This window comes from Halichoerus grypus, chromosome 8 (assembly GCF_964656455.1).
Source record: "Halichoerus grypus chromosome 8, mHalGry1.hap1.1, whole genome shotgun sequence".
Classification (NCBI taxonomy): domain Eukaryota; kingdom Metazoa; phylum Chordata; class Mammalia; order Carnivora; family Phocidae; genus Halichoerus; species Halichoerus grypus.
The window spans coordinates 6,762,175-6,789,812 of record NC_135719.1 but is presented as its reverse complement, the minus strand read 5'-3'; the positions used below and the strand labels follow the sequence as shown (position 1 = coordinate 6,789,812).

At 51.9% G+C, this 27,638-nt stretch overlaps 1 protein-coding gene across 1 annotated transcript in view; it reads left to right on the top strand.

Annotated features, from left to right (window-relative positions):
- The window catches only part of ACAN (aggrecan), a 63,881-nt gene that overhangs the window by 11,061 nt on the left and 25,182 nt on the right, over positions 1-27,638 (top strand). The window contains exons 2-8 of the mRNA XM_036072737.2: positions 16,161-16,237; positions 18,518-18,901; positions 19,793-19,967; positions 21,576-21,703; positions 23,000-23,293; positions 24,596-25,111; positions 26,963-27,137. Of these exons, the coding sequence (XP_035928630.2) occupies positions 16,168-16,237; positions 18,518-18,901; positions 19,793-19,967; positions 21,576-21,703; positions 23,000-23,293; positions 24,596-25,111; positions 26,963-27,137 (1,742 nt within the window). The 5' untranslated portion in view covers positions 16,161-16,167. The remainder of the gene's footprint in view (positions 1-16,160; positions 16,238-18,517; positions 18,902-19,792; positions 19,968-21,575; positions 21,704-22,999; positions 23,294-24,595; positions 25,112-26,962; positions 27,138-27,638) is intronic.

The following is a 27,638-nucleotide window of genomic DNA, read 5'->3' as shown; positions in this document are numbered from 1 at the left end:
CTTTCAGGAGGCGGGCTGGGGAGGGAGGAGCTGGTGCAGGACCGGGAGCTGCCTCTGCTTCCCTACCCCTCAATCTCCTGCTCTGTGCCCTGTCCTTCCCTCCTGGGACTGGGGAGCCGGGAAGTCTAACTGTCCCAAAAGAAACTTCGATGGTTCTGAGCAAGTGAAGGCAGCTGAACAGCCTGAGTTGTGCCTCTGTTGAAACCTCAGCGTTTCTTGGTCCTACGTGGACCCTAGGAGAAAAGATGCTCTGAGTCCAGACAGGCTAGAAACCTCAGAGAAACGTTCACTTCTGGGTTTTTGTTAATAAAAGACAGAATCCAGACAGGATCTGGGCTATGTTTCTCCCTTCTCCTGGCTCCCTAGAAATACAGAGAGCCACCATCGTTGATCAGTGAGCGTGGAAAGGGAGATGGAAGTGCCTGATGTGGCATGAGCGTCAAGGGGCCAAACCAAGGGAGTCACAAAGATCAAGTTCAAAGGGCAGCAGAGAAAGATCTAGAAAAATCCATCAAGAACAATCCCGGGGCACCTGGCTGGCTCAGTCGGTAGAGCCTGCGACTCTTTTTTTTTTTTGATGTAGTGTTCCATGATTCATTGTTTGTGCATAACACCCAGTGCTCCATGTAGAACGTGCCCTCCTCAATACCCATCACCGGGCTAACCCATGCCCCACCCCCTCCCCTCTAGAACCCTCAGTTTGTTTTTCAGAGTCCATCGTCTCTCATGGTTCATCTCCCCCTCCGATTTCCCCCCCTTCATTCTTCCCCTCCTGCTGTCTTCTTTTTTTTTTTTTCTTAACATATATTGCATTATTGGGGCGCCTGGGTGGCTCAGTCGTTAAGCGTCTGCCTTCGGCTCAGGTCATGATCCCAGGGTCCTGGGATCGAGCCCCGCATCGGGCTCCCTGCTCCGTGGGAAGCCTGCTTCTCCCTCTCCCACTCCCCCTGCTTGTGTTCCCTCTCTCGCTGTGTCTCTCTCTGTCAAATAAATAAATAAAATCTTTAATAAAAAAAAAAAACATATATTGCATTATTTGTTTCAGAGGTACAGATCTGTGATTCAACATTCTTGCACAATTCACAGCGCTCACCATAGCACATACCCTCCCCAATGTCTATCACCCAGTCACCCCATCCCTCCCACCCCACCCCCCACTCCAGCAACCCTCAGTTTGTTTCCTGAGATTAAGAATTCCTCATATCAGTGAGGTCATATGATACATGTCTTTCTCTGATTGACTTATTTCGCTCAGCATAACACCCTCCAGTTCTATCCACGTCATTGCAAATGGCAAGATCTCATTCCTTTTGATGGCTGCATAATATTCCATTGTATATATATACCACATCTTCTTTAGCCATTCATCTGTCGATGGACATCTTGGCTCCTTCCACCGTTTGAGCCTGCGACTCTTAATCTCGGAGTTGTGAGTTTGAGCCCCACTTTGGGTGTAGAGATTTTAAGATTAAAATCTTAAAAAAAAAAAGAACAATCCCAAGGCAGGACACATCTCCACTAAGAAAAGAAAGGCAGGAGAGATTTAGATTAGACATGAGAAGTAATTTTCTAAAGAAATTTAAATCATCCTGGGCACCTGGGTGGCTCAGTCAGTTAAGCATCTGCATTTGGCTCAGGTCATGATCTCAGGGTCCTGGGATCGAATCCCGCATTGGGCTCCCTGCTCAGCGGGGAGCCTGCTTCTCCCTCTCCCCCTCCTCTCTGCTTGTGCTCTCTCTCTCTCTCTAACCTCAAATAAATAAATAAAATCTTTATTTATTTTTTTTTAACTTTATTATGTTAGTCACCATACAATACATCATTGGTTTTTGATGTAGTGATCCACGATCCATTGTTTTCGTATAACACCCAGTCTCCATGCAGTACGTGCCCTCCTTAATACCCATCACCGGGCTAACCAATCCCCCCCCCCCTCCCCTCTAAAACCCTGTTTGTTTCTCAGAGTCCGTAGTCTCTCATGGTTCATTTCTCCCTCCAATTCCCCCCCCCATTTTTCCCTTCCTTCTTCTAATGTCCTCCATGCTATTCCTTATGTTCCACAAATAAGTGAAACCATATGATAATTGACTTTCTCTGCTTATTTCACTTAGCATAATCTCCTCCAGTCCCATCCATGTTGATGTAAAAGTTGGGTATTCATCCTTTCTGATGGCTGAGTAATATTCCATTGTGTATATGGACCACATCTTCTTTATCCATTCATCTGTTGAAGGGCATCTCGGCTCTTTCCACAGTTTGGCTATTGCGGACATCACTGCTATGAACATTGGGGTGCATATGGCCCTTCTTTTCACTACATCTGTGTCTTTGTGGTAAATACCCAGTAGTGCAATTGCTGGGTCATAGGTCAATAAAATCTTTTAAAAAAATCCATCAGTCAATCATCCTGAGGTTGACTACCAAGTAAGGTTGGGCAATCTCCTTTTTTAGAAGTGTTTTTGGTCTTAGTTGTAGTAAAATAGTTACCCATTGTATTCGTTTCCTAGGGCTGCCGTAACAAAGCACTACAAACCGGGGGTTTAAAATGACAGAAATGTACTGCCTCACCATTCTGGAGGCTAGAAGTCCAAAATCAAGGTCTCTTCAGGGCCATGCTCCCTCTGAAACCTGTAGGAGAGAACCCTTCCTTGCCTCTTCCCAACTTCTGGTAACAGCCGTCAGTTTTTGGCGTTCCTGGGCCAGCAGCTGTCTGACTATGATCTCTGCCTCCGTGATCTCTTGACGTTCTCCGTGCATGCCTGGGTCTTCACACCTGTTCACACTTCTTATGAAGACACCACTCATCCTGGAATAAGGGCCCATCCTAATGACCTCACCTTGACGCGATTACATCTGCAAAGACCCTGTTTCCAGATAAGGTCACATTTGCAGGTCCTGGGGGTTAGGGCTTCAATATATCCTTTTTTGGGGGGTGAGGAACTCAGTTCAACCCATGACACCCTTCATTGACTTGCAACCATATTTTGGACCCATGCTTTGTCTCTGAGATGTACAGGAAGTTCTATCAAGTTAAATAAACGACGTGTTCTCTGATTGGTCAGTGGCTTTATGCTTACCAGAGACTGGGCGTGTTGAGTAGAAAGGATACAAATGTTGTCTCATGACCCGAAGCAGCAAGAAGCTTGAAGTAGGTCTAATTAACCCCATTCTGTAGATGGTGAAACCGAGGCATGGCTGGTAAGTGATAGGGCCAGGGCTCGAACTCATGACCGTCTGATTCTGAAGTTCATGGTTTCCTGGCTATTTCATGTCCAGAGAGAAGGTGAATTTCTCAGATTGGACCCAGACATCTAGCGTAAGAAAGAGAAGCAAAGGGACTTGTCTCCCAGTCTGGGGCCCATCCATCAGGGTGTGTGCGTAAAGATCTGCTCATTCCAGCATTCCGTGCCTATGAACCTCATGGGGGTTCCTTGGCTCACAGTCAGGACCACCTTTGGGAGAGAGTCATGAGCTGGGAAGACCTTGGACCCAGAGTCTGTTGAACACTTAACTGTGACAGAAGAAAATTCTGTCAGCAGATTCCCAAGAGTTTTATAGTACATGGAGAACGTTCTCCTCTCCTCCAGCCCCACTCCAGTCCCTTCCCCTCCCCCATCCCACCCCTCCCCCACTGGCTGGCACCTTGGTCACTGGGGAGATTATTGTCCTGAATGTAGATTTTTTTTAAAGGATATAAAATTTCGTTTTATTTTTGGCAACTTTTCCTTTAAAACACCGTAAAGGACATCACAGGAAGCTGAGGAACTAGGAACTCCGAACACTAGACATGGAAAAATAAAAATCTACTGTAAACCTAACACCCAAAGATAACCAGAGTTAAATTTATGTACATCCTTCGAGTCTTTTCCCCCATGAATAGATACACCCAAAAATGGAATGGTGTTGCATTGCACATAACATTTTGCAGTTTGCTTTTCGTGTGAACATGTTTCCAAGTCAGTAAGCAGTTTTCCATAATTAGAATATTCCACGTGCCAGGCTCTCTACGGGACACAGCAGGGAATGCACAAGGAGGAGAGGAAGTCTGCCCTGCCCTCAAGGAGAGCCCGCAGTCCAGGTGGGAGAAAGCCATGTCTGCAATGAAAACCAAGTAGGAAGCAGAGAGTCCCAGGTCCTCATCCTGCTACACTGCTGTCCGTGCAGCTGTGGGTGAATTTTTCCATCCGGGAAGATGGGCACAGCTGCTCCCACCAGGCTCAGATGGGTGTGAGGCTCAGCTACGGTGCAGGGGTAGTTACCGAGAGAGAGCACACTTCAGAGAGAAAGTCTGCAGACGCTCTTCTGCCTGATGCATCTGTGTCCCCCACCAAGCCAGAGACGACAGACCCGAATTTGCTGCTCCCAGAGTAGGCCTCGGGTCCCTTGTTCCTCTCATGGTGTGAGCCTCTTGAAGAGCCAAGCGTGTTTCTAGTTTTAATGATAAGGATGGCTCATAAAACATGGCCCTTCTAACAAGCCCACTAATTCATCTGCGGCTCAGATAAAGAAATAACCCAGAAATGGGAAAAGGACAATTGTGTTTGGTTCATTTAGGGGGAGTGTGAGGGGCCCCAACATGGTGCCTTCCTAAGAAATTTTCCAGGGAAATGTTGGTCATACTAGGTTTCCCCCTTGTATGGTTTTAGAGCCCAAACCCGGGAAGATGCAGGCGGCCCAGGATGCCGAAGACAGTGTGGTACCCGGCAGGGCCCTGAGGGTACGAAGGTCTCCTTGAATATAGAAAACACTCCAAAAAAAAAAAAAACAAGGAACCTGTCCAATTGGAATAGTGCATAAAGATCTCTAGATACTGGGTCAGATAGGGATATTGATTTTCCTCCTCAAAAGGAAAGGCAGTAGTCAAATTCATAGAGACAGAAAGTGGAATGGTAGGTTGCCAGGAGCTGGGGGAGGGGGAAATGGGAGTTATCATCTAATGGGTACAAAGTTTCAGCTTGGCAGATGGTGGCGATTGCGGCACTGTGATGTGACATGTGAACATACCTCATGTCACTGAACTGTAAAAAATATGAACTTAAAAATAGTTAAGAGGATGGTAAACTTTGTGGAGCGCCTGGGTGGCTCAATCGGTTAAAATCTGACTCTTGATCTCAGCTCAGGTCTCGCTCTCAGGGTCGTGAGTTCAAGCCCCCCATTGGGCTCCATGGTGGGGGCCAACTTAAAAAAAAAGATGGTAAATTTTGTGTTATGTGTATTTTACTACAATTCTTTTAAAAAAGAATTTAAAACAACAACAACAGAAAAGGAAAGGCAGCCTTCTTGTGAGGACCATGTCCTTGAAGAAACACCAGCAGGGAGGAGCCAGGAGGCAGTGGACAGCAGGAGTCCCTAGAAGGCGTTTTCTGGAAGGCGGATACGCTATTGGGAGGCTATTAGGCACTGTAATCCTGACAGCCGTGCAGGGCAGAGTTGCACAGCCAGAGAAGGCTGGCCGAGGACTGGGGACACGCTGGAGACAGCTGGAAGGGGAGGACAAAGGGCGGGGTGCAGCATAATATCATGTCCATGCTCACAGCCCTTGGCCAACTATTCTGGAGCAAGCTGAGAGTCAGAGGGAGTCTGTGAGGGGCTCAGAGAGCGAGCTCTTTGGGATTTTCAGCCTTATTCTACAGCCCTGAGGTGGCTGGGTGCTCTGAGTCAAACTCTGAAGCTTAACCCCATCCATGGGAAGACTCCTGTAGCAGGCATGCAGCGAATGTCTGTGAACAGAATCCAGGCTTTAAGGCTGGGTCTGTAGATGCTCAAAAGCCTTTGAATGACGAGAACAAACTCCTGACAGGCTCCATCCTCTGCACCTGCCCCCATTGCTAGCATATATGTGGGAAGCAGAGAACAGGTTAGGAGTCAGATGGACCTGGGTTTGAATCCTGGCCCTGACCATTCCCTGGCTGTGGGATTCGAGGTAAGTTACTGACCTGCTCTGAGCCACTGTCTCCATTCTAAAATGGGACTAGCAACACTGCCGCCTCCCAGGACAATTGTGAGCATTGAATGAGACGATACATTTGTTGAGACTGCTGTCGGGTACCAATCTGGCTTGGGGTCAGCTTTCAATACATGATCATTTTCAGAGGAAGTAGTTGTGGTAGGTGCTCAGGCATGCGGGAGACCCAAGGAAGGACGAGCCTAGTGCACACCCCCGTGGGCGCCATCTCCTTGTAGAGGCAGACCAATGCCACAGAGAGTGTGTGATCCAGCTCTGATGGAGGAGGGTGAACTTGGTCACGATGGGGTACGGGGGAGACTTCCCAGAGGTGGGGCCAGCGACAGAAAGAGTAGAAGCTTCAGTTTCCTTCTGAAACACACCTCAGATCAGGTCATTCCTGAACCCACCCAAGAGCCTCCCCATCACCTACAGAATGAAGCCAAACTCACTAGCCTATTTACAGAGGTTCTTTGGAATCTGACCCAGCATTGTTTCTAACTTTATTTAATCCTACACCTGTTGGATTTACTCCTTTCTTCATGCCTTTGCTCATGTGATCCCTCCCTCCTAGAATGCCCTTTTTCTCTCCCATAGCGTCCCTGTCTGTCAAGGCTCAGCTCAAATGTCACCTCTTCTTCAAAGCTCTCCCAGGCCCCCCAGACAGGAGCAATTTGTGCATCTTCTCAGCTCCCAGAATTCTCTCATTGAGAGAGGCTCTTCCTCTTGTATTGTAGGATTTATTCATACATCTTATCTCCCATCCCACACAGTGAGCCCTGCGGGTGGATTCACGTGGGTCCATCCCTAGATCCTCCTTAGCACCTACTATAGAGTTTACCATGTGGTGGGAATTTGACAGAGGAAAGGAGGGAGGGAGGAAAGGCAAGAAATGGTTGGAACTTCTCCAGAGGAGAGGCAATTATTCCTTCCACATGAGAGCTGCAAAAAAATCCTCTGCTTTTCAGAGCACACGCTCCAAGAAGGGAAAGCAGTGTGGGTGAAGGATGGCCATGGCGTGAAGGTGTCTTGTCCGCTGTCCCGTCAGCCAACCCCAAACTGTGCTGGGTAGGACAGGCTCACCCGAAGGAGCTGGTGTAGTGCCGTTTCAGGAGGTCCCCAAGACCACCTTCTCGTTCAGTAAATTCTTTGAAGGAGGCGCAGACCTCAGCAAAGCTGTGATACTCACAGTTATGGTGATACAGATGAAAATCAGCACAGCAAAGAGGCTTGTAGGAAAGTGTCCCAAGGTGACCGGGTACACAGGTTCCAGCTGCGCTTGCCCAGTGGGGTTGTGTAGACAGCACACAGTGTGTTATAACACAGAGTGTGGGCAACCAGGGAAGCTCACCCAAGCCTCTCGGTGTCCGGGGTTTTTCTTGGGGGGTTGTCACGTGGCTGACTGCCCACATGGTTGACCTTAGTCTCCAGCACCCCCAGAGGGCCAATGGATACCACATGACCCCCAAGAGGCCCACCATAGATCACACTGTTAGCACAGGCCCCCACGTAAACTGAACGGGGGCTTAAAGGTCACCTCCTAGAAGCTGGGTCTGCAGTTCCCCTGGCTCTCAAAGAGGAACATGACCCAAAAGGACTTAAAGGGATGTTCACCATGAAGTCTTGCCCAGACCTGGAACCGAGGCGGGCAAACTAGGGTCAAAAGAATGAGGTTTGGGGTGCCTGGCTGGCTCGGTCGGTAGAGCATGTGACTCTTGATCTCCGGGTTGTGAGTTCGAGCCCCATGCTGGGTGCAGAGATTACTTAAAAATAAAAACTCTTTAAGAAAAAAATGAATGAGGTTTTTTTCTCCAGTGATCCATTTTCTTACTTACCTTGACTAGACCCTGGGACTAAACTCACAGAACCTGAGCGTCTGCCCCAGGGAGACAGTGGCCCCCTGTTTCCCGTCAGCCACAAGCCAGGCACCTGGCCATCTGCCTGCCCAGGGACTCGGCTATCACCCCAAACACCTGATGGCCCTTTCTGACAAGCAGGCATTTTCACCAGGACTCTCAGCTTCCTCTACCGAAGATCATTTTTCTAAACCTGGGCTCCATTCTCAGCCAGGGAGGCCACCAAGGCATCACACTGGGTCCCCTAGCCCCTTCCCAAACCCCTGCAGGAAGGAGCTCTCTGTTCTGCCAGGTTGGCGGTCAGCACCGAGTGGAGGGAACTCAGCTCTTGGCCCAGGATCCCTGCCCCAAAAACAGTGCTGTGCCTGACGGAAAGTTTGGGCTGAAGGACACTCCCTTCCAAAATCCCAGGTTCGATATTTACACAACGTCTGAAATTAATGCAGAGAAAACCTCTAAGTGCCCAGCTGGAAGGGAAGGCTAAGAACAGGAAGGGGCGGGTCCCAAGTCCTACGGTTTCTTTCCACAGAGAGAACAGGGCAAAGCTAAATGTCCCTCAGTGAGTGAATAGGAACCATTAATCATGCCATGTGCCCCTCCACATTAAACTGGTTTTACTGGGAATTTGCAATGGAGAGTGGGGAGAGGTGGGCATAATGGGGAAAGGTTGGTGGTGTTGAGCTAATTCTTCCCTCAAGGGCCACCCCCCCCCACTTTGGGGCCAGGATGACTGAGGCACCCAAACCTTAGGAAGCACCACCCATGGCCAGCCTTTCTTCTCAGCTCCTGGACTCAGCCTCCCTCCCAGCCCCTTGGAAATGCAGCCTTCATCAGGTGTCAGCATGACTCCAAGTTCTGTTTTGTCCTTGGACCTTTGGAGTCCCTCCCCACTCCCTGCATGGCCCTCCTGCCCTACTCCCGGGCCTCTCCTAGCTGGAGAGGAACATGAATAAGTGTTTCCACGGGCCATGTATGGATGTTTCCATGGGCTACCAGAATGCTCCCGGCTCCCCAGCAGCCCCTGCTCCCAGTTACCCTTTCTCTGAGGGCTTCTAATGGTCTCCAAGGCTGAGGAGGCAGGAATGCTTTGAAATCAGGTGACATCCAATAGTTACGATCAGTCTTAAGCTTACCACTCCTTGCATTCCCAAATTTAATCCAAAAGGGACATTGCCCATTCATTAAGAGCCATCCATTCATGTATTCGATGAATACTTCTTGTTTACCTGCTATGTACCAGGCATTGTTCTAGGCACTGGAAATAGAGCCGTGAGCAAAACAGACATAAGTCCCTGCTCTCATGGAGTGTATATTCTAGTAGGGGGAACAGACACTCAACACACAGGAAAGGACAATAATTTCCCATAATAATAATAGAAATAAACAATATCAGGGAGGCACTGGGTTGGGGTGAAGGAACAGGGTGGTCAGGAAAGGGACATTTGGACTGAGCCTGGAATGTTGAAAAGTGGCCAGCTAGGAAAAGATCCACAAGTGTGTACCAGAAAGAAGACTAGATACAAAAAGCTCTTAGGAGGAAACAAGTTTTTGTGCTCAAGGACTAGCTAGAATATGGCCAGAAATAGAATTATGAGATGTGGTGTGAGCCGGAACAGGGGCAGATGTGTAGGGCCTTGCAGGCCATAGGAGAGCAGGGCTGGCTTTCACTCCAAGAACATTCATCTTGTTCTGCCATCAAGTACCCAGGCCAAGCTTCCTTTGCTTTAGGAAGCTTTCAATGGGATACGAGCTCCCTTTCTCCCCACCCCTCCCACCACCTCACCCAACAGGATCAGACTACCTGGGGGACATAGAAACTTCTGTTTTGGGATTTGGAAGGAACGAGAGGAAATTTAGAACATCGTTCCCTGCCTCTCCTCCTAACTGAAAAAAAGCCATTCCCAGAGGCCTCACCCATGGATTTTCTGGCCAGAGATGCCGAGAAACTTGTCCAACTTCACCCAAATAGCAAGTTGTAGGTCCAAGGTATGAATTCAGGTTGTGTTTTTAAGGTAGTCATCTTCTCCCATACCATATGTTTCCCGGAAAACTTGAGAAGAGGCCACTTGGGGAAATTGCACAGAGCCTTTGTTCACAGTAGACCCCAGAGAGCAGATGAAGAACAGCATATCTCTTGTCACAACCAATCCAAGTCAAACAGTTATCAGCTAAATGTCCCCAGCAAGGACATTTATCGGTGGGTAAAGGAAATCAAGGCAGAAAGGCCAGAGAGGAAAGAAATGGATGTTTTCTACAGTATTGTATGTGCTCCATGCCCTGACCAGGGTCTGCTCCTTCCAGTTCCCTGCTATGCTGACCACCCACCTCCACGGGCAGGGCCTTCACCTACAGCATCATGTGGGCCTTCAGCAAACCCAGGCCAGCTTTTTTTTTTTTTTTTCTCACCGTGGAACCAGTTAAACCTAGCCCCTGGCTGGGACCGTGAGGTTGGCCACAGATTGGCATTGGCAGAAAAAACTCCTTGGGCTAATTTCTGAAGCTGAAGCTCAGAAAGGGCTTCCTTCCCTTAGCTGCCCCCTCCCTGCGATCAGGAGCACGGTAAGCAGCAAGGAGCTGGCCAGCACTTCCAACTGCCAAAGGTGTGGGTGGGACATTAGAAAGGTCCGGAAGACCCAGCTCAAGGGAGCGTCTACTGGCTTTTCTGCTGAGTTGGCTGATGGGAATCCAGACACTCCTGAGCAAGTGATATTCATATTTTTGCAGGTACTGGCTGAGACATGACCCATTTAATCAGGAGTGGCGTGGTTAGAGCTTTTTAAAAGCCCACCCTGAAAAGTCCTAGAAGGAAGTTAGCAAGGACTGCCTATAGCCCTGCAGAGCAGAAATGGATTTGTGTAGCGGCCATCTTTTTCCCTCAGGCACCTGCCGGGACAGACTTTGGGGAGGAGCCACCAAGTTGGGCTCCAGGAACCAGTCCTCCTTGGGCTTCTGGGGACACCAGGAGAGCCAGGACTCGGGACACCCGCAGGGTTCCTCCCTACTGATGGAAGGTACAGGAGTGGGTTAGGACTCTCACTTGGGAACTCACACCCACCCCCGGACTGGACCCTGTATTAGTGATTGTCAAGAATTCCAGATGCTTCGGTGACAACAGAGCAAATAACAAAATAGGAATAAGGAAATCAAAGATCTGGAAAAAGACACACAGAGAGAATAAGGAACGGGAGGAAGAGGGGGAGAGGAGAAAGAAGAGAAAATACAGAAAGAATCTTCGCATTCACAAAAATTACCTTCACAATTCTCATGGGGGCGAAGCTTGTGTTGTGATTCCAGCTTACAGATGGGAAAACTGAGGGCTTCCATGAGTTCCCCAGTGAGTTAGGACAGAGCTAGGACTGGAATCAGCTGCCTGGCTCCCCTTTCTACACCATCCCACCATGTCTGTTTAGAGTATGTGGAAAACCAGCAGCTGCACTTGGGGTCACTCTGGCTAGATATGATTTTGGTGTGGGATCCCTGCCCCTTTCTCTACACTGGGCTTGAGATCCCAATCTTAAGTGCATATGCCAAGACCATTACGCACAGATGTAGGACGGGTCTTGTCCATGAACGACAAGAAAAGAGGTGCTGTTGTGAGATTAGCCTGCAAATAAGTGATCTGCTGGAGGCCAGGGGCTGGGAGAATGGGTGGCCTCAGTCCTTTTAAATCCCTCCCCCCAGGACCCAGAGCCACTTAGTTACTGACTAATCCTACTGGTCAACCAGTCTACCAAATTCCAGTGTCCACTGGTTCATCAATAAGTAAATATCAAATACCATTTTTTGTTGTTCCCAGCGCTGCCTGAGTCAACACGGAGATAATTCTTTTTTTTTAACTTAAGCCTTGACTTTCAGCCTTAAGGAGGTCACAGTCTGCATGGTGAGGCAGAGCCAGCCTACACAGGAGGAAATACAAGTGCTAACTTGGGTGTAGGAGCAGTCCCAGTCGGGAGAGGTAAACCAGCCTCGTTCTTTATTTAGCGTTAGTTGCTTCCACTAGTGTGCTGGTAAGCCCACTCCCAAAAAGGCAGAGAAAGACAAAAGCCCTCATTTGTAATGTCCCCTCATTGTCCATGTTGGATATAGTACCATCAGGACCAATTTCAAGCTCCCTATGTGACATCACTGAACACGGAGTTGGGAAGAGATACGGGAAGTTATCTCTGGCCAGCCAGAGCGCCCCACTGGTTCTCCCTGGGGCCCTGGGAAGGGAAGACCCTACTTGTCTCACCCCTGCGCTGCACGTGGGCTGTGACCTTCCCTAAGTCACATGCCGTACCGGCATGCTGGCATGAAGTAACACGGCCATGTACGTCACCAGCAATGTATCTCTCTAGCTGAGATGTATCGATTGCACAATGGAAGTGGTCTACGCCAAAGAGCTGTGCACCTCACAGGGGCTCAACAAATGTGAGCCTCTGGCGCCCCTTCTCCTCCTTCAGAGGCCTGGGGTACTTGGGCCACCATTTGTTCATTCATTCATTCAGCAGATATTTCCTGATTGACCTCTCTCTGTGCTGGGCACTCTGCGGAGGGCTGTGGAGACAGCGAGTTACAAGACAGATGCGTAGAGCTGACAACACAGGACAATGATGACTGGGCCCCTAGAACTGGGTTCTAGTCCTGTCTCCATCTCCAACTTACTGTGTGGACTTGAGCAAATCGCTTAACCTCTCGGGGCCTTAGTTTCTTCACCTGTAAACTGAAGGAGTTGAACTTGCCATTCACTAATGTCTATTCAAGCTCTGAGCTTCTGTGGCTCCAGGAAGGGAGGCGAGGTCTGGAAGGCACAGGAAGGAGAGTTGAAGGAACGGGCAGCTCTGTGGGAGAAGAGCAGACGGGAGAGCAGATGGGACCCTTGGAGATCTGGCATGAGTCCCTTGAAAGAGGAGTGGACACGTTTAGTGTGGTCCTTGAGGGAGGAGCTCTGGGGTGGAAATTATAATGGGGGTGGGTCATCGGACACCAGCTTGGAAGATGTTGAGCGCCATCCCAGCTGCCCAGCCCTGGCATGAGCCGCCTTGTGAAGGAACAGGCCCCTCCTAGTCAGAGACTGAAGACCACCTGCCTCGGCCACGTGGACAGGATCCCCGGCAGGGAGGTCATGGCTTTAAAACCCCAGCTGCTGGCCCCTCTTCCGGTCCGCATATCTTGAGAGGCTCACCCCATCCTGCTGCCAGGGACGTGGTGGGGGGGGTGCTGATGACCACCTGCCGAGTGCCAGACCCTGTGCCAGTCTCCAAGCCAGAGACACAGTTCCCGCCCTGGACAGGGGAGCCAGACTGGCACTCAGTCTTGAAACAGCCGTGGGGGTGGGTCCTGGGGTTATTAAAGTAGTAGGTGGCCGAGCCAGGGCCCGGACTGGGGGTCTCCAGTCTGGTGGCGGAGGGGGTGTCTCAGGTCTGGGGGTCTCCACTGCATGTTGCTGGAAGAGGGATTCAAGGCAAGGGGGTGAGCTGCCCGTCCAGTCTCTTAGTTTGGTGGAGTAGAGGCTAAGGCCCTGGCCGGGTTGGCAACCGTGAGACAGTCTAGCTGATGAGAACGTGGAGGGTTTCCCTATCTCCAACTATGGGGCATGCACACATGCATACACACACACACACACACACACACACACACACACACACCCTCAGCTCAGTTCAAAAGCTCTACTAAGCTTACTTTCCCCTGTCAGGTCTCCTAGTACTTCTCTCCTGAGAAAGCCAGTTCCTTGGTGACCAACCAAACCACACACAGAACCCCTCATCTCCCAGCCTTCATCCAGCTTTCCCATCCTGCTCCCCTCAACTCATTTCACTTCATTCTGGACACCCCAGTCCCCTTCCTCTGCCCCAGCCCCGTCCCCTCACCACCACCTCGAAGTTCTTCCCATGGAGAAAGGCCTCCCTGTTGACGGGCTGGCAGAGTCCTTCTCTTCCCATAAAAGACTCAGTGAGTCCTGGAGACACTTGGAAGCTGGACAGAATGGTATTTCTCCCTATTTTCTTTACAGCTGAGAAAACACAAACACAAGAGCATATTTATTGCAACGTTTCTATCCCAAAGTTTGTCTTAAAAAAAGAAGAAGAAATAAAATTAGTTTCTCTGCCCAGTCCACCCCTACCCCAAACCCCTGCCCTTTCCATTCCCTGTGGAGGCCAGGGAGAAAAACAGAGCGGGTCCCAGCCCCACAGAGAGGCACTGCATCCCGGACAATGGCGGGCTTGTTCACAGAGTTCAGGAAGAAACACACCTCCGAAAACATACACAGAACTTCCCAGTGGAGGGTGTTCTGAGGGAAGAAGAACAGGCGGGCCCTGTGTCTGGGCACAGTATCCCTGAGGCTCTGGGAAGAGAGGAGCCCGCAAGTCTAGCCCCCTCCCCAGACAGGAGGGGACACCTTACCCTTCTAGCCTCCGGGGGGACTATTTCCCCACAACGGGTCATGCTGGGCCTGAAGGAGAGTGCCACAAGTCAGCGGTCCCTCAGGGTGCCCGGACCTGGAACCCCAGAGATTGAAGGCAGCATTGAAGGAGAAAAATCTCTGAGGAGAAGCAAGGGACTGCTTGTTAGGTCTTTGGGATTTTCCAGACGTCCTCTGGTGTGAGGGGAACATGCCTCACGCACTCATCTCTGTCCCCCGAACAGGGCCCACACCGACAGCCCTTCCAGCTCTCAGGTGACCAACGTATGTGGCATGAATAACAGTGATGGAAAGAAAGGTCACTCAAAACAACAGGCCAGGTCAACCCAAAAGGGTTCCCCAGAGTCCTGGGCCCCGCCTGTCCCTCCCCCATGCCTTCCTGGGAAGGGAGCCCAGGAGTTACCCCCCCCCACGCCCCATCGTGCCTGAGCCAACAGCGACACCTGCTGGGCCATCAGACCGGGGTGGGGGGGGCGCTGTCCCAGCCTCCCAAAGCTCCATGCTTGTCTTTAGTTTCAGGTCCTCCATCCCCTCCGCCTCCCTCCCCAACAAGGAGCATCTGTGATGCAGACGCTTCTTAAACCAAGACAAAATGCCCCCAGACTTGAGAGGAGGGTGCAGGTCCCACCAACAGAGCAACTCAGGAAACATCGTCGGGCACCTGTCGTGGGGTACCAGCCACAGGTGTCTGCCTCGGGACTGCATACCCTCTAGCTGGTGGTGCTCCATCTTGGCCGCACATTAGAACCTTCCAGGGAGCTTTTAAAATGTCTGAAGACCGGGCTGAAGCCCAGGTGATTTCCACATACAGCCAAGGTCGACGACCACTGTTCTGGTTGATCTCTTGTAAATTTAATGGGGTCTTTTTGGGGTCTACCTGCACTGGCCCACTTGGAGTCAGGGGCCCAGTTGTGCAGGGAAGGCCTTTATGTTGTGGTTGTCATGTATTTGTATACTTGGCCTGACAGTTTTACAGCAGATAACAATAAGGAAGTCTTTTCTGCTTCACATGAAGTCATTGTTTGGGCCAGTAAGAGGGCTCCGGGGGTCCTGGTTCTCACTGCTCTCCTCCATGGTTAATCTGTCCATCCCAGAGCCTCCGCAAGAGCTCTTTGGATGGGCATCCTTCCCCTGGCTTGAACCGGGCCCCTGTGAATTGTGTTCGAAAGCTTGGAGCATTCTTCATCCTAGAAACACACAAGATTCCCACATTAGAAGTTGGGGGCAGGCCTGGATTCCATCAGGGAGGTTGGCTAACTCATTTCATTTCTCCGGGCCTGGGGGATTATAGTAGACTTCTCCAAAGAGACAGAATCAATTGGATGTGTGGGTCTATAGAAAAAGAGATTCACTGTAAGGAACTGGCTCACATGATTCTGGAGGTGTAAGAGCCAATGTTTCAGTTCAAATCTGAAGGCAGTTTGAAGGTCATCAGGCAGGAGGAATTATCTCTCTCCTGGGGGCGGTTCAGTCTTTTTGTTTTATTCATGCCCTCAACTGATTGGATGAGGCCCACCCACATTATCAGGGCAATCTGCTTTACTTAGTCTACCAACTTAAATGTTCACCTCATCCAAAAACACCCTCACAGATGCACCCAGAATGATGTTTGAACAAATATCTGAGCAGCCCAGGGTCCAGTCAAGTTGACATAATATCAGCTGTCACAGGGATCCTTCAGAACGAGCCTCTACAGGTTAGAAGCTGGGAAGTGCCCTAGAAGAGACAGGAGGAGGTTTCCAGCCTAACACGTGTAATTAAACTGAGAAATCTGTGAAGACTTTGTGAAGAGAGGATTCTTGGAGGAGACACCCCTCGAACCACACGCAGCCGCCTTATCTTGATGTGATTTCAGATCCTTGCGCGTGGAATTGATCACCTTGTGTCGTGTGCCACGTGACCCTCAATCTCCCCGTATCTGAACCTCCAACTAACCCCTCTCCCTCTCTTCTTCCAGGTGAACTATGACCACTTTACTCCTGGTGTTTGTGACTCTGAGGGTCATCACAGCAGCCAGCTCACTAGAAGCTTCAGGTAAGGACACCCCCATGTGTGTCTCACTTATCCAGCAGCCACAGAAGACTGGATTCTGGGTACTGGGTCCTGAACTTAGTACTGCTGCTCCCAGGGACATAATCTCCCCTTTCCTGACCTTTTCCTGGCCCTGCCTGCCCCTTTTCTATCAAAGGCAAGCCTAGCCTCAAGGGGAGAGCGCCCGTGCATCTGAATGCACACACGCACACGCACGCATCTGGGAGCCCTTGCTCACGTAATCCTGCTCCCGGCCACCCTCTCGGATGGACAGCTGAGGGGGAGAGCTCCTGGCAGGCGCCTGTCTTCCCATCTCCTCTCTATGGATCCTACCCAAAACCGCCACACACTGAGCTTGGGGTTGGGGCAGGATTATAGATAAGCCAAAAGAGGAAAAGCTGCCAAGGGAGGATCAGCTGGAACATCAAAGAAGAGACCATTCCTTGAGAAACAGAAAGAAGTCCCCAACACATCACACAGGTCTTTGTTTTTCTTGGCAAGCCGTCCTCGGGAAGACCCCGCGTGGTCTCTCGCATATGGCAGGCACGAGGTGGGTTTCTGATCATCGAGCCCTCAATCAAATGGACAAACTATCCACTGGCTGCAGGATGGGTTTTGCTCTGGGCCATGCACTTTAGAGGCTTCCCTCTGGCCCTCCTCCAGCCCCAGTGCTCCTTAAAGGTTAAGGGGTCTGTAGGGACATGTCCACATGGATCTATGCTCTCCCTTTAGACCACACTCTGGATACCCAGGATGCCCAAAATTCCCTGCCCAAGTGGACCCAAGCCACTTCCAGGGCCCATCCTCCAAGACAGGGGACCATGCTCTTGGTGAGAGCCGCCCCAGGCCTAAGGGAGAGGTCAAGGGGTGGCTGTTTGTGTGGGGTGTGGACAGAGCTGGGGTGTGAGGGCTGGGATAAGCACAGACCCCTCACGGTACAGAGAACTGGCAGAGAAGAGGTGGCCTCCTGCTTGGCCACCAGAGCCCAATGCAAAACTCTAAGGAATCCAAGAATTCTAAATTTGAATCTGGCTTTTCATTTTGAAAGGTATCATTGTCAAATAGGAAGATAGAACATATTTTAGTTAACATTCTGTGGACTTGATTTATAACTTTTAAATATTTATACATAGGATATTTGGGTCTCCATCTGTACTCTCGCCCAAGGACCCACAAATATCCAGCCCCTGGCTGTAACCTGGGTGGTTTACCTACGCAGGAAAACCAGTTCGTAGGGTTGGTTGAGAGCTTTAAAAATTGCAGCATTGGGTACTGCAGTCACTTTTAGCTCTCCCTGGGGACCCAGAGAACAGCCAGCTCTAAAACCATGCTGTGTTGTGGGGCAAGGGCAGAGCATTCAGAGGGAGATTTTTGTGGAAGGACCTAGTAGTGGCTGCCCAGGACATCAAAGGTTAGGGCTGGACCCCCCCAAACATTCCTGGCTCCCCCTTCCTTGCCCTGTTATGTATCTACCACCTACAAATACCTGAAACATTTTTATTTTCAACCTGGAAAAAAAAAAAGGGTCCCATAAGTGCATGACCTGCTGTGAAAGGTGCAATTTTTGCAGAAGCTGTTTCTTTCCCATTCCAGGGGAAAGACAGTTACGTCTAACTGGATTTGGTAAACGTGCTGCATCTTCCCTACCAATACTCTCCATGATTTTTTGTGGAGCTAATCATATCCCATGGCCAACCCCCACCCCTGTCTGACTTTTTGCGGACGTACGTGAATGTCTGCTTTTCTACAGCCAGCCCCCCACCCCTGAGTCCCCAACAGCAGGAGAGAATGCCTTGTCCCTCAGCAAAGATAGGATGGAGTCCAAAGCAGACCTCAAGTGGGACACGTCTGTGCCGTTTTGCATCTGAGCTTTAAACATCATGTGGATTTTTTTTTCTTCCTCATCACAATTTTTCCTGCCCGAAAGTGATTTTTCCCCAAATCTTGGTGTCAAGCTGTCACTCCAGGAAGATGGGTCCTGTTTCTCTTATGGCTTGGTATCCCCTGGGGTACCCCAGTTTGAGAAACAGGGGGATCTCAGCTCTAAAGTTTTCCTTGCCCTCCTTTGCAACCCTTTTCCAGTCTTGAGGTGCAGAGACCAGGGTTCTTGAGGAATGCTGCTCTGGAAAAGGCGTTGCAAAGCTTCCTGGGAATTCTAGGTGGTACAAGAGCGCCCCTCCCAATAAATACAGACGCACTCACAGGATTTTGTCATTTCCAGAAGGACTGACAGGGAGGCTGGGTGGTGGTCCAGGCACTAACAGTTCTGTCTCTGCCCCACAGACCCTGACAACTCGCTGAGTGTCAGCATCCCTGAACCGTCCCCTCTGCGGGCCCTCCTGGGGAGCTCCCTCACCATCCCCTGCTACTTCATCGACCCCATGCACCCTGTGACCACCGCCCCCTCCACCGCCCCCCTTGCCCCGAGAATCAAGTGGAGCCGCATTTCCAAGGAGAAGGAGGTGGTGCTGCTCGTAGCCACAGAAGGGCAGGTGCGGGTCAACAATGCCTACCAAGACAAGGTCTCGCTGCCCAACTACCCGGCCATCCCCAGTGATGCCACCTTGGAAATCCAGAACCTTCGCTCCAATGACTCTGGAATCTACCGCTGTGAGGTTATGCACGGCATTGAGGACAGCGAGGCTACCCTGGAGGTCGTGGTGAAAGGTGAGAACCTCCCACAGGGACACTGCTTCACCTGGGGAAAGAACCAGAAGGGTATCGTCACGGGACTGGACGAAGGCAGGCTGGTTTTCAAATCCCAGCTCCTCCCCCACTGGCTTGCACCCACCTGAGTCAGGTCACTTAGCTTCAGTTGTGCCTCTGTAACATGGAGCTGGGACTGTCATTCTCTCTGGACTTTGAGGGACTTAAAAACGTCCTGGCCATCGTCTCATGCAAATGAAAGTTTGTGCTTTGCTGCAATCCCATGACTCCGTGGGCCTTGTGATCATCCCCATTTTACCGATAAGCAAACTGAGGCTAGGTGATCTGCCTGAAGTTTCCCTGGAAGCGAACCAGAGCGGTCTCCTAACTCTTCATCCAGATGTCTTTTCCCTGCCCCACCTCCCACCCCAGCCCCACTCTCAGCTCCAGGAGCCAGAGAAAGGGACGAAGTCTCCCTGGTTCCCTTTCTCTCGATGGCCCAAGGAGAATGGTTGTGTCCTTGGTTGGCTTGAGGACAGGGTTCCCACTAGGATGCCCCTGGGCTGAGGATACATGGGGCTCTAAGTGTCTCTTTCCCTGAAGAAAATATGGGGCCCAGGAGTGCCAAGAAAAAAGTAAAAGGAGGCAGATTTTAGTTCAATTCAAAGAACTTTCTGATTATCAGAGAAATCCAAAACAGATACTCTGTGAGGTAGTGAGGTCCCCGTCACTGGAGGTATTTCAGCAAAGGCAGAAGGACCACACGCGAATGTGGGGAGGAGATCTGTGCATCAGCTAGAGGCCCAGACCTGAGGTCCCTAAGGCCCCTTTGACCATAGCCATAATTCTTCGAGGACTTCGATGACGGGAGGCTGTGCCTGATCTGCTCTCCCGCCCGCGCGTGTCTTGCAGGCGTTGTGTTCCATTACAGAGCCATCTCCACGCGCTACACGCTGGACTTCGACAGGGCACAGCGGGCCTGCCTGCAGAACAGTGCCGTCATTGCTAGCCCCGAACAGTTACAGGCCGCCTACGAGGACGGCTTCCACCAGTGTGACGCCGGCTGGCTGGCCGACCAGACTGTCAGGTGAGCCCCCGGGCCACGCAGAGTGGGGTGGGCGATGGGCTAGAACACCAGGCCAGCCTGGGCTGGGGCTGGAGCAATGCCTTGGCCGACTCTAACAATCCTTATGTCGTTATTCAGAAGCAAACGTTTGATTTGGGACCGTCCGGTTGCGCTATGAGGAAAGATAGAATGCTGTGTCAGGTATTCTGCGTGCAAAAAAATTCATCACGTGCTTTTCTAGAAAGCTCCAGTGCTCCAGGAGAAATACTTTTAGTAGCCGCTAGGAATTTTAAAATAATACAGAACTTGCACAGAAGGCCTTTCTGTGCCTTACTTTGTAAAAAAAGGGGCTTATTGTATTCATTTGAAGATGCAGCACGAGCAATAAAGCAAATGTGCCCCTTGTCCCAGACCATCTCAGACAGGAGCTCCCGGGGCAGGTGTGGGGGGGCAGGACACATTCTGAAATGTCTGGTGGCTCTGCTGATAGAAGTCTCATGACCTGTCCAGATCCCTGTCATTCCGCCCTGTGGCAGAATGAACAGCTGCTAGCAACTTTGCCCTACATGAGCAAATTACACATCATTACCCTTCCTACCCCTGTTCCCCTTTGCCATGATTTCTTCAGTTTCTTGAAGCTTTGGTGTTTTGTGTATTTTTGTAAACCGTCTGCCTTTTTTTCGTTGTTTTTAATAAGGCAAGGCATAAATTAAGCTTTTTGGCGCCTTTTTCCCTGAGTGCAGCTGCGGTGGGATGGGGAGCCCAGCGGGACAGACAGAGCTCTGCCCTCGAGGGATCTCAGTCCATGACAGCAAGCCTGTCGGGGCAAAGATGAGATATTCATTCAGGGTGGATCAAAGCTCTGAATGGAAAAGCCAGAACCGCAAAGCCTCCAGAAGAAAACAAAGGAAAATACCTTTGCGATCTTGGGGTAGATCTTTCAGATCTTAGGACACAAATGCCACCAACAGGAAAACAAGACAAGACAGCAGCCTAGCATAGTGCGAGAGCCCACACCGCAGCCTCGGAAAGAGCTGGGCTCACACCGCAGCTCTGACACTTAGAAGCTGTGTGACCTTGGGCTAATTGTTTAACGTCTCTGGGCCCCAGTTTCTTCCAGGTTAAAATGGAGTGTTTCTAGCACTTGCCTCATCAGGTGGACGTGAGACTCAAATGATACAAAGCAGGGGTCAGCAAATGGTGGCCCACGGGCCAAATCCAACCCACCCTTGTTTCCGTACGTAAAGTCGTGTGGGAACTCTGGTTGTTTCACACTACAGTGGCAAAGTTGAGGGGTCAAGATGAGACCCTAGGGGCCACAAGACCTAAAACATTTACTATCTGGCCTTTCTACAGAGAAGGTTTCCAGGCCCTGGATGTTCTGTTCCGATAAATATTCAGCAAATGGGGTTGCCTGTAATCACCGGTAACTGTGAAAACATGTATCTCAATAACGCTTGGGGAAGAAAAGCCGTAAAGACAAACAGTCTACATATCCAGGGCAGATGCTGGTAAACACATCAGTGAGTCCCCGTTTCCTCCCACATGAGAGGAGGATACCAGGGCCCGGGCCACGGGCCCCTTCTGTCCCCTGAGTGTCACACGACACTCACTCTGTGTTCCTGGCAGGTACCCCATCCACACTCCGAGGGAAGGCTGCTATGGGGACAAGGATGAGTTTCCGGGCGTGAGGACCTACGGCATCCGCGACACCAATGAGACCTATGATGTCTACTGCTTTGCTGAGGAGATGGAGGGTGAGGCCCCGCCGCCCCCTTCCCAAGACCCCTGTCTGTCCCCTTCTCGCCACTGACACCAGGGATCACGTGGGCCTCCTCTGGGGCAGAGCACGAACCCAGGGCAGCACACCCCAGACCCCTCTCTGCCATGCCCAGAGAGGGTAGGGGGAAGGTGGGGGGAAGGAAGGGGCCCACAGATCCCCTCCCTCCCCACTTTGGAAAGAACCTCAGTAGCCGCGGGCACCTGCCAACTGTCTGGCACCACTACTGGGCCCAAGAATGCTTGTCTCTGTCTCTCCGCTGGGACTGCCCCTCCCAGCCAGGATCCCCTGCTGCTCTGACCAGCCCATCACTGTCCCAAGGGTCACTGCACCAGTAAAGCCCAGCCCAGGCTTGTCACCCTCACAAAGGACAGCCCAGGGCACTCCAGGGTGGGCCCATCAGGAATGTCCTTCCCAGGAGAGCCAGCTGCCTTTCTACCCTCTCTAGCTTCCCTGCCGCCAGCCCCCAGCGCCATCCAGGCTGTCCCAATGGGCCAGTTCTGGAGAGCCTCGGTGGTGGTGGGAAGGAACCCGGAGTCTTTCTCTGCTTTGTATGGGGTGCTAATTTTGATCACAAGCAGAGCTTCCCGAATTCCCCGGGCATGTGGATGACACCCCTCCTCCCATCTGCACCCATCACCCCTCTTGACATTCCAGGCTCTGCTGCCTCTGCCCCCACCCCCACCCAAGTTCAAAGCTTCCCCCAGGCTGGAGATAAGACCTGACGACCTGGCTCATTCTGAGGCTGGGACAGTCCCCTGCTTTCTCACCCCCAGGCTCCCTTTCCTCATTCTCACCCCTGGGCCCAGGGCCTATTAAAGAGCAAGTATTTGTGTTCCCATTCTTGGCTCACCAAAGACACGGCCAATCAGAGCTGCCACTGAGCGGGGACAGCCAGGGCCTCCCCAGAAACAGGTGCCCACCACCCACCCCTACCGCCCCCCACACAAACACAACATGCTTAGGTTTGTGGAAATAGTAAAAAGAGCTCACAAGGCCCTTATGGACCCTGGTTTGGGAACCACTGCTCTGAGGGTCAAAGTCTAATGCCTACTCTTCCCATCACAACTTGAATTTTGTTAAAGGATTGCTTGCACGGGCAATGCTTAACTCCTAGGAAAGATGCCCTGGGAGGGGGGACGTTTCAGAGCAGGGCGCGAGCCAGGACGCTTTGGAGCAGGAGTTTGGAGCCTAGGAGCCGCATGGATTCCCTGGGGATGCAGGACAGGAGCGGCGAGAGAGGTCCTCACCCTGCCGGTCCTGTCCTTCACAGGCGAGGTCTTCTACGCGACATCTCCGGAGAAGTTCACCTTCCAGGAGGCGGCCGACGAGTGCCGGCGGCTGGGCGCGCGGCTGGCCACCACGGGCCAGCTCTACCTGGCCTGGCAGGGCGGCATGGACATGTGCAATGCTGGCTGGCTGGCTGACCGCAGCGTGCGCTACCCCATCTCCAAGGCCCGGCCCAACTGCGGGGGCAACCTCCTGGGCGTGCGGACCGTCTACCTGCACGCCAACCAGACGGGCTACCCGGACCCCTCGTCCCGCTACGACGCCATCTGCTACACAGGTGGGGTTGGGGGGGAGGGGTCGTGCCACGGAAATGGGGGCCCAGAGGAGGGGAGCTGGGAATGGGCGTTGGTTTCTGCCCCTTCAAGGGGCCACAGGGTACCCGAACCCCATGTCTCAGCACCCCCTGTTTTCACTAGCTCCTAGAACAGCTAAGGGGGAAGCACCGTAAGCAGCAGGATCCAGGTTGGCGGGCACAAAACCATGCCCCCACCAGGCGGGCACCGTTACCCACCCTCTTGAATCCAGTGTCCTTAAAAGAAGACCCACGTGGTTATTAAAAAGAGTGGGGGGGGGGCAGTTTTGACCCACAATTCATTTGAAAACTTAGACTAAAACTTTTTTTTTTTTTTAAGATTTTATTTACTTATTTGACAGAGAGAGCACAAATAGGCAGAGTGGCAGGCAGAGGGAGAGGGAGAAGCAGGCTCTCCGCTGAGCAGGGAGCCAGACGTGGGGCTCAATCCCAGGACCCCAGGATCATGACCTGAGCCGAAGGCAGCTGCTTAACTGACTGAGCCACCCAGCCGCCCCTAGACTCAAACTTTTAAAAATAAGATTTTTATCTCATATTTTACAGTCTGGGTTAGCATTACAATTACATGCTAGTTCTTAGAGGAAAAAGAACATGGATACTACGGAGCTGCATCCCTGTTATGACAAAACTGGGAACAGCACAGTGGCCCAGCTCCTTCCCGTTTGGCTTTCACGGCCTGACTTTACACGAAGAGGGGCGTTTTTTGCAAAAGTAATGAGGATTTCCCCCAAAGCCTCTCTTAACCCTTTAATATCCTAACCAGCGTTTTTGAAGTGGTAGCACGTCTGTGGGTTTCCTCTTTCTTCAGTGATTGACTGGCTTGTTCCTGCCAGACCCTCGTTGGCTCGCGACCGAGGCTGGCAGTGGTCTTTGGTCACTTTCATCATGGCATGGGCTCCCGCATCTTTGGCAAGATTTCTCAGTTCCACTTTGTAACTGACTTACATCGTCCTGCTGGCTAGTTACAACATCAGGTAGCTGGAAGATAGGTGAGGAGGCGGCGGGCATTGAGCAAGAAGGGATGTTGGAGCCAGACCAGTTATACAAGTGGTGAGCCACTTGGCCAATATCTCACGGTATGATGTCTTGGCATTCTGGCAAAAGGAGATGGAAGCCTCCTAGAATGAGTACTCACAGAGTTGAGGCTGCCAGGTACACCGCAGGTGCTTTCCTTCCCTGGCAAGGGAAGGAGGTGGATCCGATGCTCGTCTCCCTCAAGCCAGCCCCAGGTTGAGCCACTAAAGCCCATCTTCCTCCCCACCCCAGGTGAAGACTTTGTGGATATCCCAGAAAACTTCTTCGGGGTGGGTGGCGAGGAGGACATCACCATCCAGACAGTGACCTGGCCTGACATGGAGCTGCCCCTGCCCCGAAACGTCACCGAGGGTGAAGCCCGAGGCAACGTGATCCTCACTGTGAAACCCATCTTTGGCGTCTCCCCCACTGTCCCGGAGCCCGAGGAGCCCTTCACGTTTGCCCCAGAGCCCGAGGAGCCCTTCACATTTGCCCCGGAGCCCGAGGAGCCCTTCACGTTTGCCCCGGAGCCCGAGGAGCCCTTCACGTTTGCCCCGGAGCCCGAGGAGCCCTTCACGTTTGCCCCCGATGGAGGGACCTCTGCCTTCCCTGAGGCTGAGAACAGGACTGGAGAGGCCACCGGGCCCTGGAGTGTTCCCGCCACGCCCGGCCCGGCCTTCACCGCCTTCACCAGTGAGGACCATGTCGTGCAGGTGACCGCAGTCCCAGGCGCAGCCGAAGTTTCGGGGCGGCCACGATTGCCAGGGGGTAAGTGTCCACCCCTCAGGGGGCTGCATGGGGGCTGGGGGGCAGGTGGAAAGAACTTGGCCTAAGGATCTATACTTTCAACTTAGCCTGAGACCTGGGCGAAGCCTTCATCCTCTCAGACTCTGTTCTCCTTGCTTGTAAAACAAGGGGGTAGGCCAGAGAGTGGCCCCCACACTCTTTTGCCACAAAGCGTTTCCTTCAAATGAAGTCAGAGGTGGAAACTGGAGTATGTGTCAAGCAGGTAAAGATACCACATGGGTCTAGGTGAAGCAGGACCAAGAGCTGGGGTTCTTTTGTCTAGGACCACCACCACCCCCCCCGCCCCATCAGGCACCACCACAGAACAGAGTCGCTTGAAAGCCGCTGTACGAGGTGACCCTGGGGCTCCTCACAGAGCTGACCTTCTGGGACGGGGGTCAGCAAACCAAGCTCCGAACGGCCACATCAGCTTGCCACCTGTTTCTCTATGGCCCACACCCTAAGGATCGCTTTACAGTTTTAAGTAGTTGGGCGACAAAGTCGGAGTGAGAATAATCTTTTGTGATGTATAATGAAAATGACATAAAATTCAAGATTCAATGTCCATGAATAGAGTTGGACTAGAATAAAAGCCACAGCTACTCGTCAGTGTGCTGTCTGGCCCTTTTCGGGCTACAGCCGCAGAGCTGAGTAGTTGTGACAGAAACCATTGAGCCCACGAAGACTAAACTGTGTCCTATCTGTCCCTTTCCAGAAAATGCTTGCCAGTCCCTCTTCTAGGATGGGGGTGTTCCGGTTGCTTAATAAAAGTCTGGAGGCTTGGGATGTTATAGAGCTCAGCTGATCCCCAAACTCCAATGCAAGAACAGGAAGCACATTCTGGGGTGGCTTTCGTAAAGACCTTGCTGGTGTCCCCTCCTGGGGGAAGAGCAGATGGACACTGCCATCCACCATCACACCCAGGATGCCACCAAGTGGGATTTCAGCCTGAATTGCCCAGATGAATACAATCTGTTGGGAAGGATAAATTGTTTCAAAGTTTTGGGGTAACCCCCCTGATGGCTGGGTCCCAGGGTTAGCCCAGGACTGGAAAGAGTCCCACTGGCTCCGTGAGCCAAGGGACAGATGAGCATCGGCCACAGGACAGGATAAGGGACGTGGGAGAGTATCAGACCAGGGATTTGAAGCTGTGACATAACCTGGCCAATCACCCCGGGAAGTGTCAGAAACAGAAACGAATGTGATGTGTACGCAGCAGAATACAACGGGAGAGGCAGAGTAAGTGGGCAGCTCAAGGACAGGGCTCTGCCCCTTTGAGAACCTGGCAAAAGCCACGAGGCCACTCCCCAGAATGTGCTCGGTGCACACCCACAAAATCTCTGGCCAGCACTTTCCGGGCAGGCACCCACCCCCTGGGCCCTGGGCCAGGTAGAAGAAATGCCAGTGATTGTTCGATATATTCCTTAGCCTTTTCTGTATTTTCCAAATGTTCTTTGATGAATGCTTATTCTTTTTATAATGAGGAAAAGGCATTTGTTTTGAAGAGTAAAGGGACAAATGAGCAGCCTAGGAGTGAGGAGCCCAAAGAGGAGGGTTGGGGACACCCAGGGCAAAAGAGTCCTCCAAGGCTCTCTCAGGGAGATGGATTTCAGGAGCAGCTTGAACAAGCAGAGGGAACCAACTCAGTTAAGAACAGGATCAGAAGTAGGAAAGGAAGGAGGGGATGAAGGGGAGTCATTCCTGAAGGAGCCAGGGCTCCCTCCCTGCCCTCAAAGCCGAAGAACCAGGCCCCGTGGGCCCCGGCATTGTGGTATCCAGTCCATGCCCTGAGCCTACGTTGTCTCTCCTTCTCTTCCTCTCCTCCCCACGCAGGGGTTGTGTTCCACTACCGGCCTGGCTCCGCCCGCTACTCACTGACCTTTGAGGAGGCTCAGCAGGCCTGCCTGCACACTGGGGCTGTCATGGCCTCTCCGGAACAGCTCCAGGCCGCCTATGAAGCAGGCTACGAGCAATGTGACGCTGGTTGGCTGCAGGACCAGACCGTCAGGTGAAGGACGAGCCCCTCCAGCTCCCCCCAGCCCAAAGCCGACCATGAGAGGTTGGGCTTGGGGAGCAGAACCTGTCACGGCACCCAGCAGAATGGGCACCTGCTACACTGTGCAGTAATTAATTAATTAATGACTCCGTGGCTCCTCCCTTAATTTCTCCCCCAGAACCAAGGCATATTCTGAGTGGGTGGGGAAGGGCCCCAGGTGATATTAAGTCCTTGGTCATTTACCCCCAAGGGACAGAGAGGGAACATCTCCCCTCCAGCTTGATTTAGTGCCCTTCCGTATAACGGGCTCTCTTCTGAAGCCAGGAATCCCCCAGCGGCCTCCAGACCCTTCCCCCAGCCACACAGGGACATTGCTGCATGAGGAGCTCCCTCCCGGTTTGCATCCCACCAGACAACTGAAGATGTGCCCTGCCCAAGTCCCCGAGAGAGACCAGCCAGCCCCTCCCTGGGCCCTGCATCCCCCAGCCTCTGGAACAGGCCTTCATGTGCCCC